At 40.8% G+C, this 13,332-nt stretch overlaps 1 protein-coding gene across 1 annotated transcript in view; it reads left to right on the top strand.

Annotated features, from left to right (window-relative positions):
- Positions 1-8,095, top strand: part of LOC129708102 (protoheme IX farnesyltransferase, mitochondrial) — a 97,523-nt gene extending 89,428 nt beyond the window's left edge. Inside the window, exons 6-7 of the mRNA XM_055653662.1 lie at positions 918-1,150; positions 5,392-8,095. Of these exons, the coding sequence (XP_055509637.1) occupies positions 918-1,150; positions 5,392-5,816 (658 nt within the window). The 3' untranslated portion in view covers positions 5,817-8,095. The remainder of the gene's footprint in view (positions 1-917; positions 1,151-5,391) is intronic.
- The last annotated feature ends 5,237 nt before the right edge of the window (positions 8,096-13,332 follow it).

Genomic DNA, 13,332 nt, shown 5'->3' with positions numbered 1-13,332 from the left:
AACAAACAAGCTTGATGTGTAACGATTATCACCGTTTGTGTGCAATCTACGGTTCATTTAATCACTGCTGAGTTTGTGTTCAGTCAGCCTAATGTGCAGCAATGTTTGTCATGTCCAGATGGGTCATTAAATAGCCTATGTGAAACATCCTCCCATTATTCACTCTTCCAGAGGTCCTTGCAAATGTGAACTGATAAATGTGCTCTACCTAATTTCAGAAGAGTAAAAAGAAAACTTGTGCAGTTCCTTACAATTAATAGTTTTTAATGCAGTCATTTTGAAAACAAAATACTCATTTGAGACTTCATTACACTCCATCATACCCATCGTTGATCGAGGAAATTAATATTTGCCTAACTATAAGGGCAGCACGGTAGCATAGTGGTTGTGTTGCTGCCTTACAGCGCCAGAGACCCAGGTTCGATTCTAACCGTGCTGTCTGTAGGGAGTTTGTACGTTCTCCCTGTGACCGCATGGGTTTTCTCTGGGTGCTCCTGATTCCTCCCACAATCCAAAGACGTACAGGTTTGTAGGTTAATTGACTTTGGTAAAAAATTATAAATTGTCCCCAGTACAGTATGTAGAATAGTGCGAGGGGATCATTGGTCGATGCAGACTCGTGCAGGGCCTATTTCACAGCTATATCTCTAAACGATACTAAAAGTAGCATAAGCAAGTTCATTCATAATCTCAAACTAAACACCTATAACTGATGTACATGTTTTGTGGCATGGGATGGCAAGGGAGAAAATGAAAACTGGCAACTTTTTGAGTTTATAATGTACTGTATCACCAGTTGTGCAGCCCTGGGATCTTAAACAGTGTGTTATTGAAAAGTAGAGATTAAATTTTCTTCTGGCTACCTGTGAATTACATATCCAACTTGCTGATCTGTGTGTTTTCTTTTAAACCCCTAGTCCTTTACATGCAGTATCCTTCGCTGCTGCCTGCGGGGTGCCCGGTATAGCGATATTGGCACTTGGAATTAACCCACTAACTGGAGCATTGGGAGCCTTTAACCTTTTCCTCTACACATGTTGCTACACCCCAATGAAACGGCTGAGTATTCTCAACACCTGGGTGGGCTCTGTAGTTGGTGCTATTCCTCCAGTCATGGGCTGGACAGCAGCCACTGGCAGCATCGGCGCAGGTAAGTCCTTTTTACTAATCAATCTTCCCAGGAAGATTAAAGATGTGCATTGACCATACAGCAATTTGATTTTGCAAAAACTCATCTATATCAATTGTAAATTTTAAGATGAACAGCTTTGAGGAACAAAATCTCCCATTATCTGATACAACTGTTCATTGGGTCAGACTAGGTGGAAAAACCTTAACAATGTTGTATCATTAGTGTTGAATAACTAAATCTTGCACCTGGAAGGTCTATACCTGTGAGTTGGTTGAAAGATGAATCAACTACAGTGGAGGATCAACTTATTGGATCGTACTGAGTAGTTGAATAAGGAATAGCTGACTTCTTACAGATGTGTATTATCACTTTAGATTTTAGAGATGCAATGTGGAAACAGGCCCTTCGGCGCACCAAGTCCACACCGACCAACGATCACCCCGTATTCTAATGCTATCCTACAGACTAGAACAATTTACAATTTCCAGAAACCAATTCAACAACAAACCTGTACGTGTCTGGCATGTGGGAGGAAACGGGCGCACCCGGATAAAACCCATGCAGTCACAGTGAGACAGCACCCGTAGTCAGGATCAAACCCAGGTCTCGTAATTCTGTAAGGCAGCAGCTCTACCACTGCGCCTCTGTGCTGCCAAAATGTTTATCTCTGTAACATAAATTATATTCCTTTAAACACTTATTTTGAACTGATCTAGTCATATTTCTAAAGTGCTCTCCCTCATGAACCATCAATGTGCGCATCAACATTGTTGGGTTAAGTCTGTTGTTCACCGTGCATTAAATGGCCATCAGTTTTATAATTTAAACCAATTAGCTGTGTTTGGTTGTTTACGCAGGATGTCATTGAGTCTCTGTTCCTGTTAGGATCAAAGTGATAGTTCAATGAATGTTCATCCCATGATTATTTCTAAACCTGACTCTTTCCGGCACCAAGGTTTAATTAGACATAAACAACGTCTGCAGCCATTTAGATGAATGAATATTTTCCGGGCACACATTCAAATCATCGAATGCACTTGACATGCTTGTTGCTAAATGCTATCTTATTCCTAAACCAAATGCAGAAAAGCACAAGTTAAAGGCTTATAACTAATGCACAAACCACCCAACTGCTGATCTAACCCTGTCCCAGTGGACACACAATGGCCCTTATCATTAATTGTTCATCAGATAAAGAGATTTTCTCATGGTGGGTGGTGGCGCTGTGGAAGAGCGCTTGACACGATGCATCCTTGGTGGCCTCAGGTCACCACGATTCCAAGGACCAATGTTTTATCCCAGATATTAATGATACAAAAAGCTGCTGCAATTTTACACTCATTGAATGTTTCTACTTCAATATTGCTTTATCTAAAGTGGATTAATGAAAATGTTTCTGCCCGGTTGCTAGCAAGCATATTCAAACTTCAATGGTTGGTGGGAAGTGAGCTCAAAATTAAGTTTTAAACACATTCCATTTTTATGTACACTGTGGTCTCTGCTGTAACCCTATTTAAAAGACGGAGGCACATTTAAGTGGAGCTGTCTATATTTGTATCTCTGGATCTCAGCAAGGCAGGATCCCCCCAAGTGTAAACAAATCTTCATTCCATTAGAACCACCAACACATACAGTAAATGCAATATAAGGGCATGCACTCTAGCTTAAGTTCACATTCAGAATATGTATCTGAATAGGTCCTTGTAATAAATTGCAATTAACATGACGAACAAATGTCAAAATCATTTTAGCAGATGTCGATTATCTGAAATCAAGGCTAAATTCCAATTCATTTCATAACAATTCAACACTCTACACAATGTCTGTGGTATAATTGTCTTTCTGGAACCATAAGCATTTTCCTACTCAGTGTATTTTTTAATACTTTGACATCAGTATAAGTTCTACATAAACTGCTGCCACTAGCGGCCACACTAATGGCCTTTGAGCTACCTGGGAACAGTGAAGCTCACTGTTTCTCTGACGTATTTCCAAGTGAATGGAGCAAATGTAACTCGTAATCTGTCATCAGAGTGACCCTGCTCTGAGACACTAATGTAAACAGGGCAGTTTCAGGATTGGACATCTTCACGGACTAGATACCCATTCCATCTGCTAATGTAAACAAGGCTAATGACTCACCGCGCATCCTGTCACTTCCATGCTGTGAACCATAAAGAAGACAGTCAAAGGGTAATTACAGCATATCATTTTTGTCCTTCCTGTGGGGAGAATTATAATCATCATCATGATAATGAATTCTTCCTCAATTCATAGTTTTTTGTAATTGCACATTGTATTCTATTTCTGCCGTTGTGTCTTTTACCTGTTATTAATGAAATTATTGAATCATACGTCATGGAACAGGCCATTTAACCCAACTATTGGGGTACTGATTGGGGATGATCAACCATGATCATATTGACTGGCAGTGCTGGCTCGAAGGGCCGAATGGCCTACTCCTGCACCTATTGTCTATTGTCTATTGATTATGCTGGTGGCCTTGCTGAGGCAGCGTGAAGTGTAGATATGGAAGGGAGGCTGATCTGCATGATGCTCCACAACTCTGCAATGTCGATGAACTTCTGGGATCAACCAGATTTGAGATTCTCCACAGTTGCTCTGGGTTGACAGAGGCAAAGGATTCTGTAAGCTTGTAAAACATAATGTATGGCAGCTGATCCCTCCTGTATTTTTTGTAAATTTTGCACTTCCCAATCCTGTTTGTAGTCATGTCGGAGTGAGGAGAGAGCTAGTAAAGGTCTTCTCAAATGGATTCTCTACCCAACATTGCACATTAATTTCCACCCTACAGATGGTAGACAAAAATGCTGGAGAAACTCAGTGGGTGAGGCAGCATCTATGGAGCGAAGGAATAGGTGACGTTTCGGGTCGAGGCCCCTTCTTCAGACCGATGGTGGGGGGGGGGGGGGGGGGGGAAAATGAAGAACAGAAGAAGCGGAGACAGTAGGCTGTGGGAGAGCTGGGAAGGGGAGGGGAAGGAGGAGAGAGCAAGGACTACCTGAAATTGGATAAGTCAATGTTCATACCGCTGGGGTGTAAACTACCCAAGCGAAATATGAGGTGCTGCTCCTCCAATTTGCAGTGGGACTCACTCTGGCCATGGAGGAGGCCCAGGACAGAAAGGTTGGATTCGGAATGGGAGGGGGAGTTGAAGTGCTGAGCTACCGGGAGATCAGGTTGGTTAATGTGAACTGTGCAGAGTTGTTGTTTACATCGTCCAATGCTTGCTCAAAGGCCTATATGAAGTGAATTTGTGTTTGATTTTCTGTCCCCCACTAGAGAACAACTCCATGTCTTGGCTTTGATATTACTTTGTAAGGCCTTAATCAATGTTTAGCCTGCTGTTAGTGAATTGTGTACAAATCTGGACACAGTATATAACTGATATAACTGCACAAACCATGCCCTTGGCTCCTTCACTCTTTTTTATTTTTTTGCATCTGTAATATAATTAATATCTTGCTTTTGTAAAATGAATTTTTAAGCAAACTAAAACAGTTCACATTTTTAATCACATTCTGAGTCATTAATTAGCACATATGACATCTTAAGTAGATTAAATCTGATGCCACATTGATCTTCTGTGAAATTAGTTTTTGTGTTTACACAATTTTTCAGATAAGACATTGCAGTGGACTTATCGACTCACAAGGCAGAATTAACGTGAATCAAAAAGTTAAAAAATGTACTTGGTATTCACTTTTAAGTGCTCTTTTTAATTCTGTATTTGTTTCACCTGGTTTTAAGAAGCCGTTATGCATTGTTAATGGCAAAACAATGTGCACGCTGGGCATTGTAATGTGTAAAAGAATAATCAAAGTTGATATTGCCGTAGGTACACAAAAATGTTGGAGAAACTCAGCGGGTGCAGCAGCATCTATGGAGCGAAGGAAATAGGCAACGTTTCAGGCCAAAACCCTTCTTCCGACCAACTTGATATTGCCGTACTTCAGAAGGGCTTCAACCTTGAAAAGGGAAAATGTTTTGTAAAATATATTTTTAAAGGGAAAAAAACAGTGCTGGAGTAACAGTAGGTTAGGCAGCATCTGTGGTGACCCACCTCGGATGCTTCTTGACCTGCTGAGTCACTCCAGCATTACTTTTTTTTTTGTAAACCAGCACTCGCAGATTTTTTTGCTTCTCTATATTCTTACTGGAATTCAATAATGTGGGGCAAGAAACATTTAATTCTGTAATGTTTCAAACCTAAGACATCTCCCTTTCTCTTTGTTTAGGTGCCTTGTTATTAGGTGGCATTCTCTACTCCTGGCAGTTCCCACATTTCAATGCGTTAAGCTGGAACCTCAGAGAGGATTATTCACGAGGAGGATACCGTATGATGTCCGTCACGCACCCCGCGCTCTGTAAACGGGTGGCATTCCGCCACTGCTTTGGTCTCATTGGACTATCAACGCTCTGTTCCGTCTTTGATGTGACCACGTGGACCTTTCCCCTCATTTCACTCCCAATAAACTTGTACATCAGCTATCTCGGCTACCGATTTTACAGGGACTCCAGCCGTAACAGTGCTCGCAAACTTTTCTTCTGTAGCCTCTGGCACCTTCCAATGTTACTACTCCTCATGCTGACCTGCAAGAAATCGATAGCTGGTAGTGAGAGTACGATCCATCATCAAGTTCAAACAGAAATGCAAGTGTAATGTTCTTTTTTTTAAAGAAAACTTCAGAAGGTAGCTACGGTTATTTCTGTGCCATTTGCCATTGTCCCGTAAAGTGGGACAGTCTCATTTCTGTTCCTCGATGTTTTACGGTTTATTATTGCTGTATGTGATTCTGCAATGTTAAATGCAAGCAAACTTCACTTTTCATAGGAATAGGTTCAGGCTTTTAGAAACATAGAAACATTGAAAATAGGTGCAGGAGTAGGCCATTCGGCCCTTCGAGCCTGCACCGCCATTCAATATGATCATGGCTGATCATCCAACTCAGTATCCTGTACCTGCCTTCTCTCCATACCCCCTGATCTCTTTAGCCACTGGGGCCACATCTAACTCCCTCTTAAATACAGCCAATGAACTGGCCTCAACTACCTTCTGTGGCAGAGAAATCCACAGATTCACCACTCTCTGTGTGAAAAATGTTTTTCTCATCTTGGTCCTAAAAGATTTCCCCCTTATCCTTAAACTGTGACCCCTTGCTCTGGACTTCCCCAACATCGGGAACAATCTTCCTGCATCTAGCCTGTCCAACCCCTTGAGAATTTTGTACGTTTCTATAAGATCACCCCTCAATCTTCTAAATTCTAGCATTTTCACCCCTCAGGCATGCCTCACTTTCCCTTTCAGTTGTAATTTGGTGCAATTATATCTCAATTCTTTTTCGCTGCCATAGCTCCATAGTCCGTCAGACCTGTATAACATAAGAAATAGGGGTATACACAGGCCATATGGTCCCTCGTCATCTGCTCCATCATTCAGTAAGTTCATGGTTTGAACCGACCTGAACTACACTATACTGCTCATCTCCAAAATGCTCGACTTCCTAACTAGCAGAAGTCTATTGATCCCGGTCTTAAACTCCGGATATCCCAATATTCACAGCCTTGTGGGAAAGAGGTTTCCAGATATCCACTAGTTGTGTGGGAATAAATGTTTCGCAATCCCCTTCCTTAATCGCATAATTCTTTTGTTCTTCATTTGCCCATTCATTTAAATCACTTGACTATTTATATCTACCCTAACAAATCGTTTATGACTCTTTAAATCCCTTGATCAAGATTACACCTTGAATTACTGTGCTCAGAGGAATATAAGCAAAGTTTATGCTACTGTCTTCAAAGGTTAACAACTAGCAGGTTCCACATCTCCCTCATGGTGTCAATAAGGTTATTTTGTGATTTCCATTGATGTAAAAGAAGGGTCTCGACCCGAAATGTCACCTATTCCTTCTCTCCAGAGATGCTGCCTGGTCCGTTGAGTTACTCCAGCTTTTTGTGTCTATCTTCGGTTCAAACCAGCATCTGCAGTTCCTTCCTACACACAATGTCCTTTAGTATCCCGTTATGGCTGTGGATGCCTTAAACGCACAATACATGCACAAGGAACTAACAGATTAATGTATCACTAAGTGCTTTTGAACACCAGTGAATGTTCTGAAGTGCTGGCCAGAATTTCAGGAAAGATCATTGGACCACAATTTGCATTATCGTGGAATTAATTATAAAATATGTCATTCAGTGTGTTCTTCAGAGGAAACCAAAAGAAATTCTCATTTATTGTGACACTTTGTTTAATTGCAAATTGCAGGTATCTGCTGTTAATACTTGAGGACTTACAACCAAGTTTACATTTCTCTTCCAACTATAAATGTGTGGTTAGCACTGACATATATGTTCAGAAGTACTCCGTTTTATTTTGCAACGTTAAATTATTTTAAATTAATGAGTTCGAACTGTTTCAAGGTTTTCTTCCTGCGTAAGTTCAATTGAACACAGGTCATTCAGCAATTGAGATTGTTGACCATGTCCATTGAAATTGATGGTTGAAAATCGTTCAGATCTCATATTGGGAATTACATTATGAAACAATGTAAAAAGATTAGCATTTAAACCACAAACTTTTATGCCACAGTGTTGATACTTTGATATCAAAATTGGTAGATGGTGTGATTCTTCAAATTCATACCACATGGGATAGGAGACTTGTAACTACCATCCTTTCACCCCAACAAAGCTCAGAGATCACTTATGTAGTTTCAAGGTGACAATGTATAAATAGAATAACCATATTTTTAGCAACAGTGATCCAAAGTGTTTCATATCTATGTACCAGAAGTTGCTTTAGAAATGACAAGTGTGGTCAGGATGTGAAGTAATCCTCCAGTAATTAATGACTATCATTATGATGATTTAAAAAATTGAAATCAGAACCTTAAGCAAATAAAGGTTTGTGAATGTTTGTAATAAATGAGTATAACTGATCATTGTGAAATGAGTCACTTTCTTTTTGTTTGAAGGCTTTAGAATTCTGTTGTATTCGGTTGTGTGGTAACAGTTTACATAGAAACATAGAAAATAGGTGCAGGAGTAGGCCATTCGGCCCTTCGAGCCTGCACCGCCATTCAATATGATCATGGCTGATCATCCAACTCAGTATCCTTTACCTGCTTTCTCTCCATACCCCCTGATCCCTTTAGCCACAAGGGCCACATCTACTTGAATATGCAATGCAGACTGTTGTTCCAATGCTGAGCTCTGTGGAGTAGTTTTTAATTGAAATGGTACAAATGTGTTTAGATTCTATTATGCCTTTGTGCTTAAAAGTAAAATAACTGTTTTATATTAGTTTGTGTAAATACGAGTCAATCGCAAGTTATATCGGGGATTATTACTCTGCCCTTGAGGACAGATTGTGTTTCTCTGAAAGGATTTGGATAACATTTATTAGAGGTCTCTTTAAAGTAACTGTTCTTAATTTTGTTTTGAGGAAAACTAAAACAATATTTCACTTGCTGCAGGTGGATAAATATATTTGTTAACTGCATATACTCCAATGATTAATATCTCAGTTACTAAAGGGATAAGTATTATTGTCCTTTCAAAGTTTGGAAGATTATTTTTGTTAGCTAAGTTAAAAAAGATTCCAGAAGAAAGTAATTGGAATCTTAACTTTACAGAATCTTTTACAACTGTGATAATAAATTGTTATGTGCAAAGAGGCAATTGAACCCATTGTGTCAGTGCCAGCCCAACATTGGTCTCCTGTAATTCTATTTCCTACTCATTTTACTTAGTATCCTAATGTTCATGTTCAATACTTGGTAACTTCATTTTGAAAAACATTTTATAGGAGTCCATACATTCCCAAAATTCTCAAGTTTTAAAAAAAAATTGTTCCTGGTGGTTTAAATACTGGAATATCTATATTACTAACGCGATTGTGAGATGAAACCTGACGAATTGCTGTTAGTGGTCCCCCCTAGGTGCAGGACAAGAGGATTTTTTACGGGCAAAAATAAAAGAGTTGGCGAAAAATGTTGAGATTCTCGGACCTTTTAACACACCCCTTTGCAGGCAGCAGAAAAGTTTTCAGAGTTTGTCGAGCCGAGCAAGATGGGGGAAGCGGAAGGGTCACGTCCCGCTCGTGAATAAACACTGAACACATGTCTACTAAACTGTGAGTGTGGTTTTACTGAAAAAAAAGTGTTTGCGTGGTTTGGTTTGTTTGGTTTGAACTAAATCGCAACGCACTTGTGGCGTTGTTACACCGGATGGTGAATGTAGACAGGCTGTGCGTGTCTCTGTACTTATGGACAGCGTTTGTATCTCTCTTTGAGAAAGTCCAGGGCAAACGTCACCGTGTCCAGAATCACACGTTTGCAATGAGTAAAGCAATCGGATCATTTAACCAAAACATATCCTTTCTGCAGTGCAATCATATTGATATTAGCGTTCGACAAAACAAACATGAGACTGAAGAAGGATCCTCAACCCAAGATGTCACCTATCCATGTTCTCCAGGGATGCTGTGTGACCCACCGTGTTACTCCAGCACTTAGTGTCTTGTTTTGTAAATCAGCATCTACATTTCCTTGTTTCTATTTCTTTGTGGTTGTTAACGGCTCTGAGACAAACATCCTAAAGTCATGAAAGTCGTTGTGTGTGAATGTTTGGCCAACCAAGTGCAAATATTATAAAATATAAATAAAACAAATTATGGCCCAAAAAATGTTGCATCCACTGAAGGATTAAATCACATAAAATATTACCCTGGCAGTAACCAAAACAAAATTGTTGAAAAATAAATCAGCTAGTTGATTCTTTGTCAATTTTTTATTTGCCATCTCAGATTTTTAACTCTGCCCTTCGTTTTAAAAGTAAGGGGGTCTTCAGTTTTACTATTTTTCCAGTCCCCTGACAATCAAGTGCTAATTTGTCTTTAAAGAAACCTTCAACAGGAATTCTCACTTCTTGCAAACACCCAACCTCTATCATTGAAAATAGCACACTGCCTGTTCGAGGGGGTTGGGTGGGTCACACAGTTGTGTGTGCAATTATCTTGGCAAGGAAGTGAAGCGTGGTCCCACGCTGTCACGAACTTCCTGCCCCACCTAGAGGCCTCATATTTATTGAACAAAGACAAATGGCACTTGAACTGTAAAACTGTGACCCCCATCCAACCCCCCCCCCCCCTCGAGTTACAGGTTACTTAAGCCCATGGGTTGGGACATTCGTGCTCATGATTTCAATGTAAAACTTTCCTAATTGAGTGCAAATAAAAAAAGTTGGATGTTTTTCGAACTAATATCAATATGATTGAAGAAAATTTTTAAATCCAAATGTCATTGTAAACGTGTGATTCTGTTCAGCAGGTTTCTTAAAGAGTTTCCATAAGTTTTACACCATCCGGTAGTAACAACTAAGTGCTTTGCGCCCAAAGTTTTCAAACGTTTTTGTCAGGGACCGATCCATGGCATTCAAATAGTGAACTCTGAAAACTCTCTGCTGCCTGCCACAGTGTTAAAAGGTCCAGACTCCTCGCCAAACCCCTTGCCCGTAACCCCCCTACTCCCGACCACTAACAGCAATTCGTCAGGTTTAATCTCACAATCGCGTTCAAATACCTTCATGGTCTCTCAGCGGCTTCGCCCCTCTCTGTCTATGGTCTCCTGTCGGTAAATGTCGCTGAATGTGGAGTTCCCCACATTGATGTGGACACCCTGGTTTCCTTTCCCAACTTTTGGCGGCTATGTATAAGGGGTAGCTGGATCCCAAACCGGGGAATTACTTTCCTAAACTCTTCAATTTAATCCAGTCTTTAGGATTCTCCTCATTCTCTGACGTTTTAACCAAACTAATATCCTTTCTCGTATCTTCAGCCCTCTGGCGAGGCTGGGGGTACAAGTTGCACCATATGCCACCTCGCCCACTACAACGCGGCTCCTCGTCACCACCCCGCGCTCTATCAAACCACTCGCCTTTATTTCCACCCTTTAATTTAAACGTGTGCATTGCCCTTGGCCTTCATGCGGCAGCTAAATCCCACTCTCTGCGAATGATTTACAAACGGATACATCGGTGGATTAATTGATGACTATTTGACGAGTTCCCACAAGTAGAAACATCGACTCTCCAACCCCATCATCCCGTGTTTGTTCAGACGTTATGAAATACCTCGGGGATGGAGATTTCTGCAAAGATAGATGGATACTTTTGGGAAATGCGGACACGACACATTGAGCAAATGCACACGAGTTGCTTAAAACTGAGAATAAAACTGTAGCGTCTAGAAATCGATAAACAGACAAGTTTGAACTACGTGTTTGGACGCGCTGCTAATAAACTACTTCGCCTCTTCACTATCCCCGAACGTTGAAGAAATGGTAATCTCGCTAACGTGTACACGAGTCAATCCTTCCACCCCACAACTCCCCTCTCTATTAATTTTATGTGCTGTAGGTTATACTTGAAGGAGTTGTTAAAGAGCAATTAATCCCAAATTAAAACTAGCTGGGGGTTAAAGGCCAGCAATAATTAAGATGCATTGTATTTTCGCTCTTGTACAGCTGGGCGCTGGCTGGGGCAAGGCACCACACAGCTGGGCGAGGGCGGCTTCATCCCACCATTAACCCCTTGTATGTACATTGACAGAGAAGGAAATATCGGGCAGATTTATAAACCTCACTGACCGTGTATCCAATACATGTTTTTGTTTTTTTCTGCTGCTATTTGAGTAAATGTGCCTGTACATCTCACGCACCTCATTCATTGAACTGTTCTCAAACGGGTAAAGACCTGGACCAAGTGAATCAGTCAGGCGAAGGATCCCGACCCGAAACGTTGCCCATCTATTCCCTCCACAGATGCTGCTTCACCCGCTGTGTTCTTCCAGCGCTTCGTAATACCTATAGATTCGGGGACAGGTTTCCCCCAGTTGTTATCAGGAAACTAAACCGTACTCTCACCAACTAGAGAGCGGCCCTGAGCTGCTATCTACCTCATTGGAGACCCCCCCCCCCTCCCCCCGACTATCTTCAATCGATATTTACTGGAATTCATCTTACCCTAAACGCTATTCCCTATACACTGTGGCCGGCTTGATTGTAATCACGAATAGTCTTTCAGCTGGTACACAAAGATGCTGGTGAAACTCAGCGGGTGCAGCAGCATCTATGGAGCGAAGGAAATAGGCGACGTTTCGGGCCGAAACCCTTCTTCAGACTTTCAGCTGACTGGATAGCAGGCATCAAAAATAATTTCACTGTACATCAGTGCACGTGACAATAAACTAAACTAAAGCAACTAACTCACTTTGTGTTTTACTCAAGATTCCAGAAGTTGCCATTTTATGGGTGAATTTAGTGGAAGCGCGCTCTACATTAGAAGGCTGGGATGTTGAAACAGTCTTGGAAAGGATCAACCCGAGGTTTACCAATTAGCCAGGACAATAACTGTCCACATTTGATTTGATATTTATCCTTAAGTAATGCAAGCTCTACCGCTCCAAGTGGAAATCTCACCCTTATCTTTTCTGGGAGTTTTTTTTCCCTCACTGAATTAAATAGCGAACAATATTTATGGATAATAAAGATACATTTCTTTCTGCTTATAATCTTTTAACCAGTTGGTGGGTTGGTCGATGTTTTTAGTGGAGAGTATACTATTGAAGAGATTATCTACTCGATAAAAATATTCCATATTCCATATTCAAAGGATTTTTTAAACAATATTTTTGTTACTCTCAATAATTGTGTACAAATGGTTTACCCCAGAACAGAATGCAACCGATTGACTAGGTTTGCAAAATACATTCATATGGTGTTGTTATATTTCAAGTCGGGCACTTGTGTGTGTAGTGCGATCAGCTCACAGGGTGGGGGGTAGAATTTTGAAATTCAATCAGTCGCCAATAGTTTTTGAAGCCGGCGATAGATGTCTATAAAATATGGCACAACCGGTTTGTCATCTTTCAACTAACGTCTCCTTTAGCAATTATATGGCGACTAGTTTACTGTCCCTACAGGATAGTTCCAGGGATTCATTTTATTTACGAAACGTTCTCTCAGAAATCCGTGCCTTAATAAGGATTCGCTGATGTGAGTATGTATTCCCATTGCTCAGTCTAGGCTGACATTTGCGCTGTGCTGAGGAAGAGGTGTCCGGTCGGGATTCCATCATGTGTAGAGAGGAACTGCATCATTTGGCTTGGCATCATGTTC

This window comes from Leucoraja erinacea, chromosome 23, assembly GCF_028641065.1.
Source record: "Leucoraja erinacea ecotype New England chromosome 23, Leri_hhj_1, whole genome shotgun sequence".
Classification (NCBI taxonomy): Eukaryota; Metazoa; Chordata; class Chondrichthyes; order Rajiformes; family Rajidae; genus Leucoraja; species Leucoraja erinaceus.
This window is presented reverse-complemented; position numbering and strand designations above follow the sequence as displayed.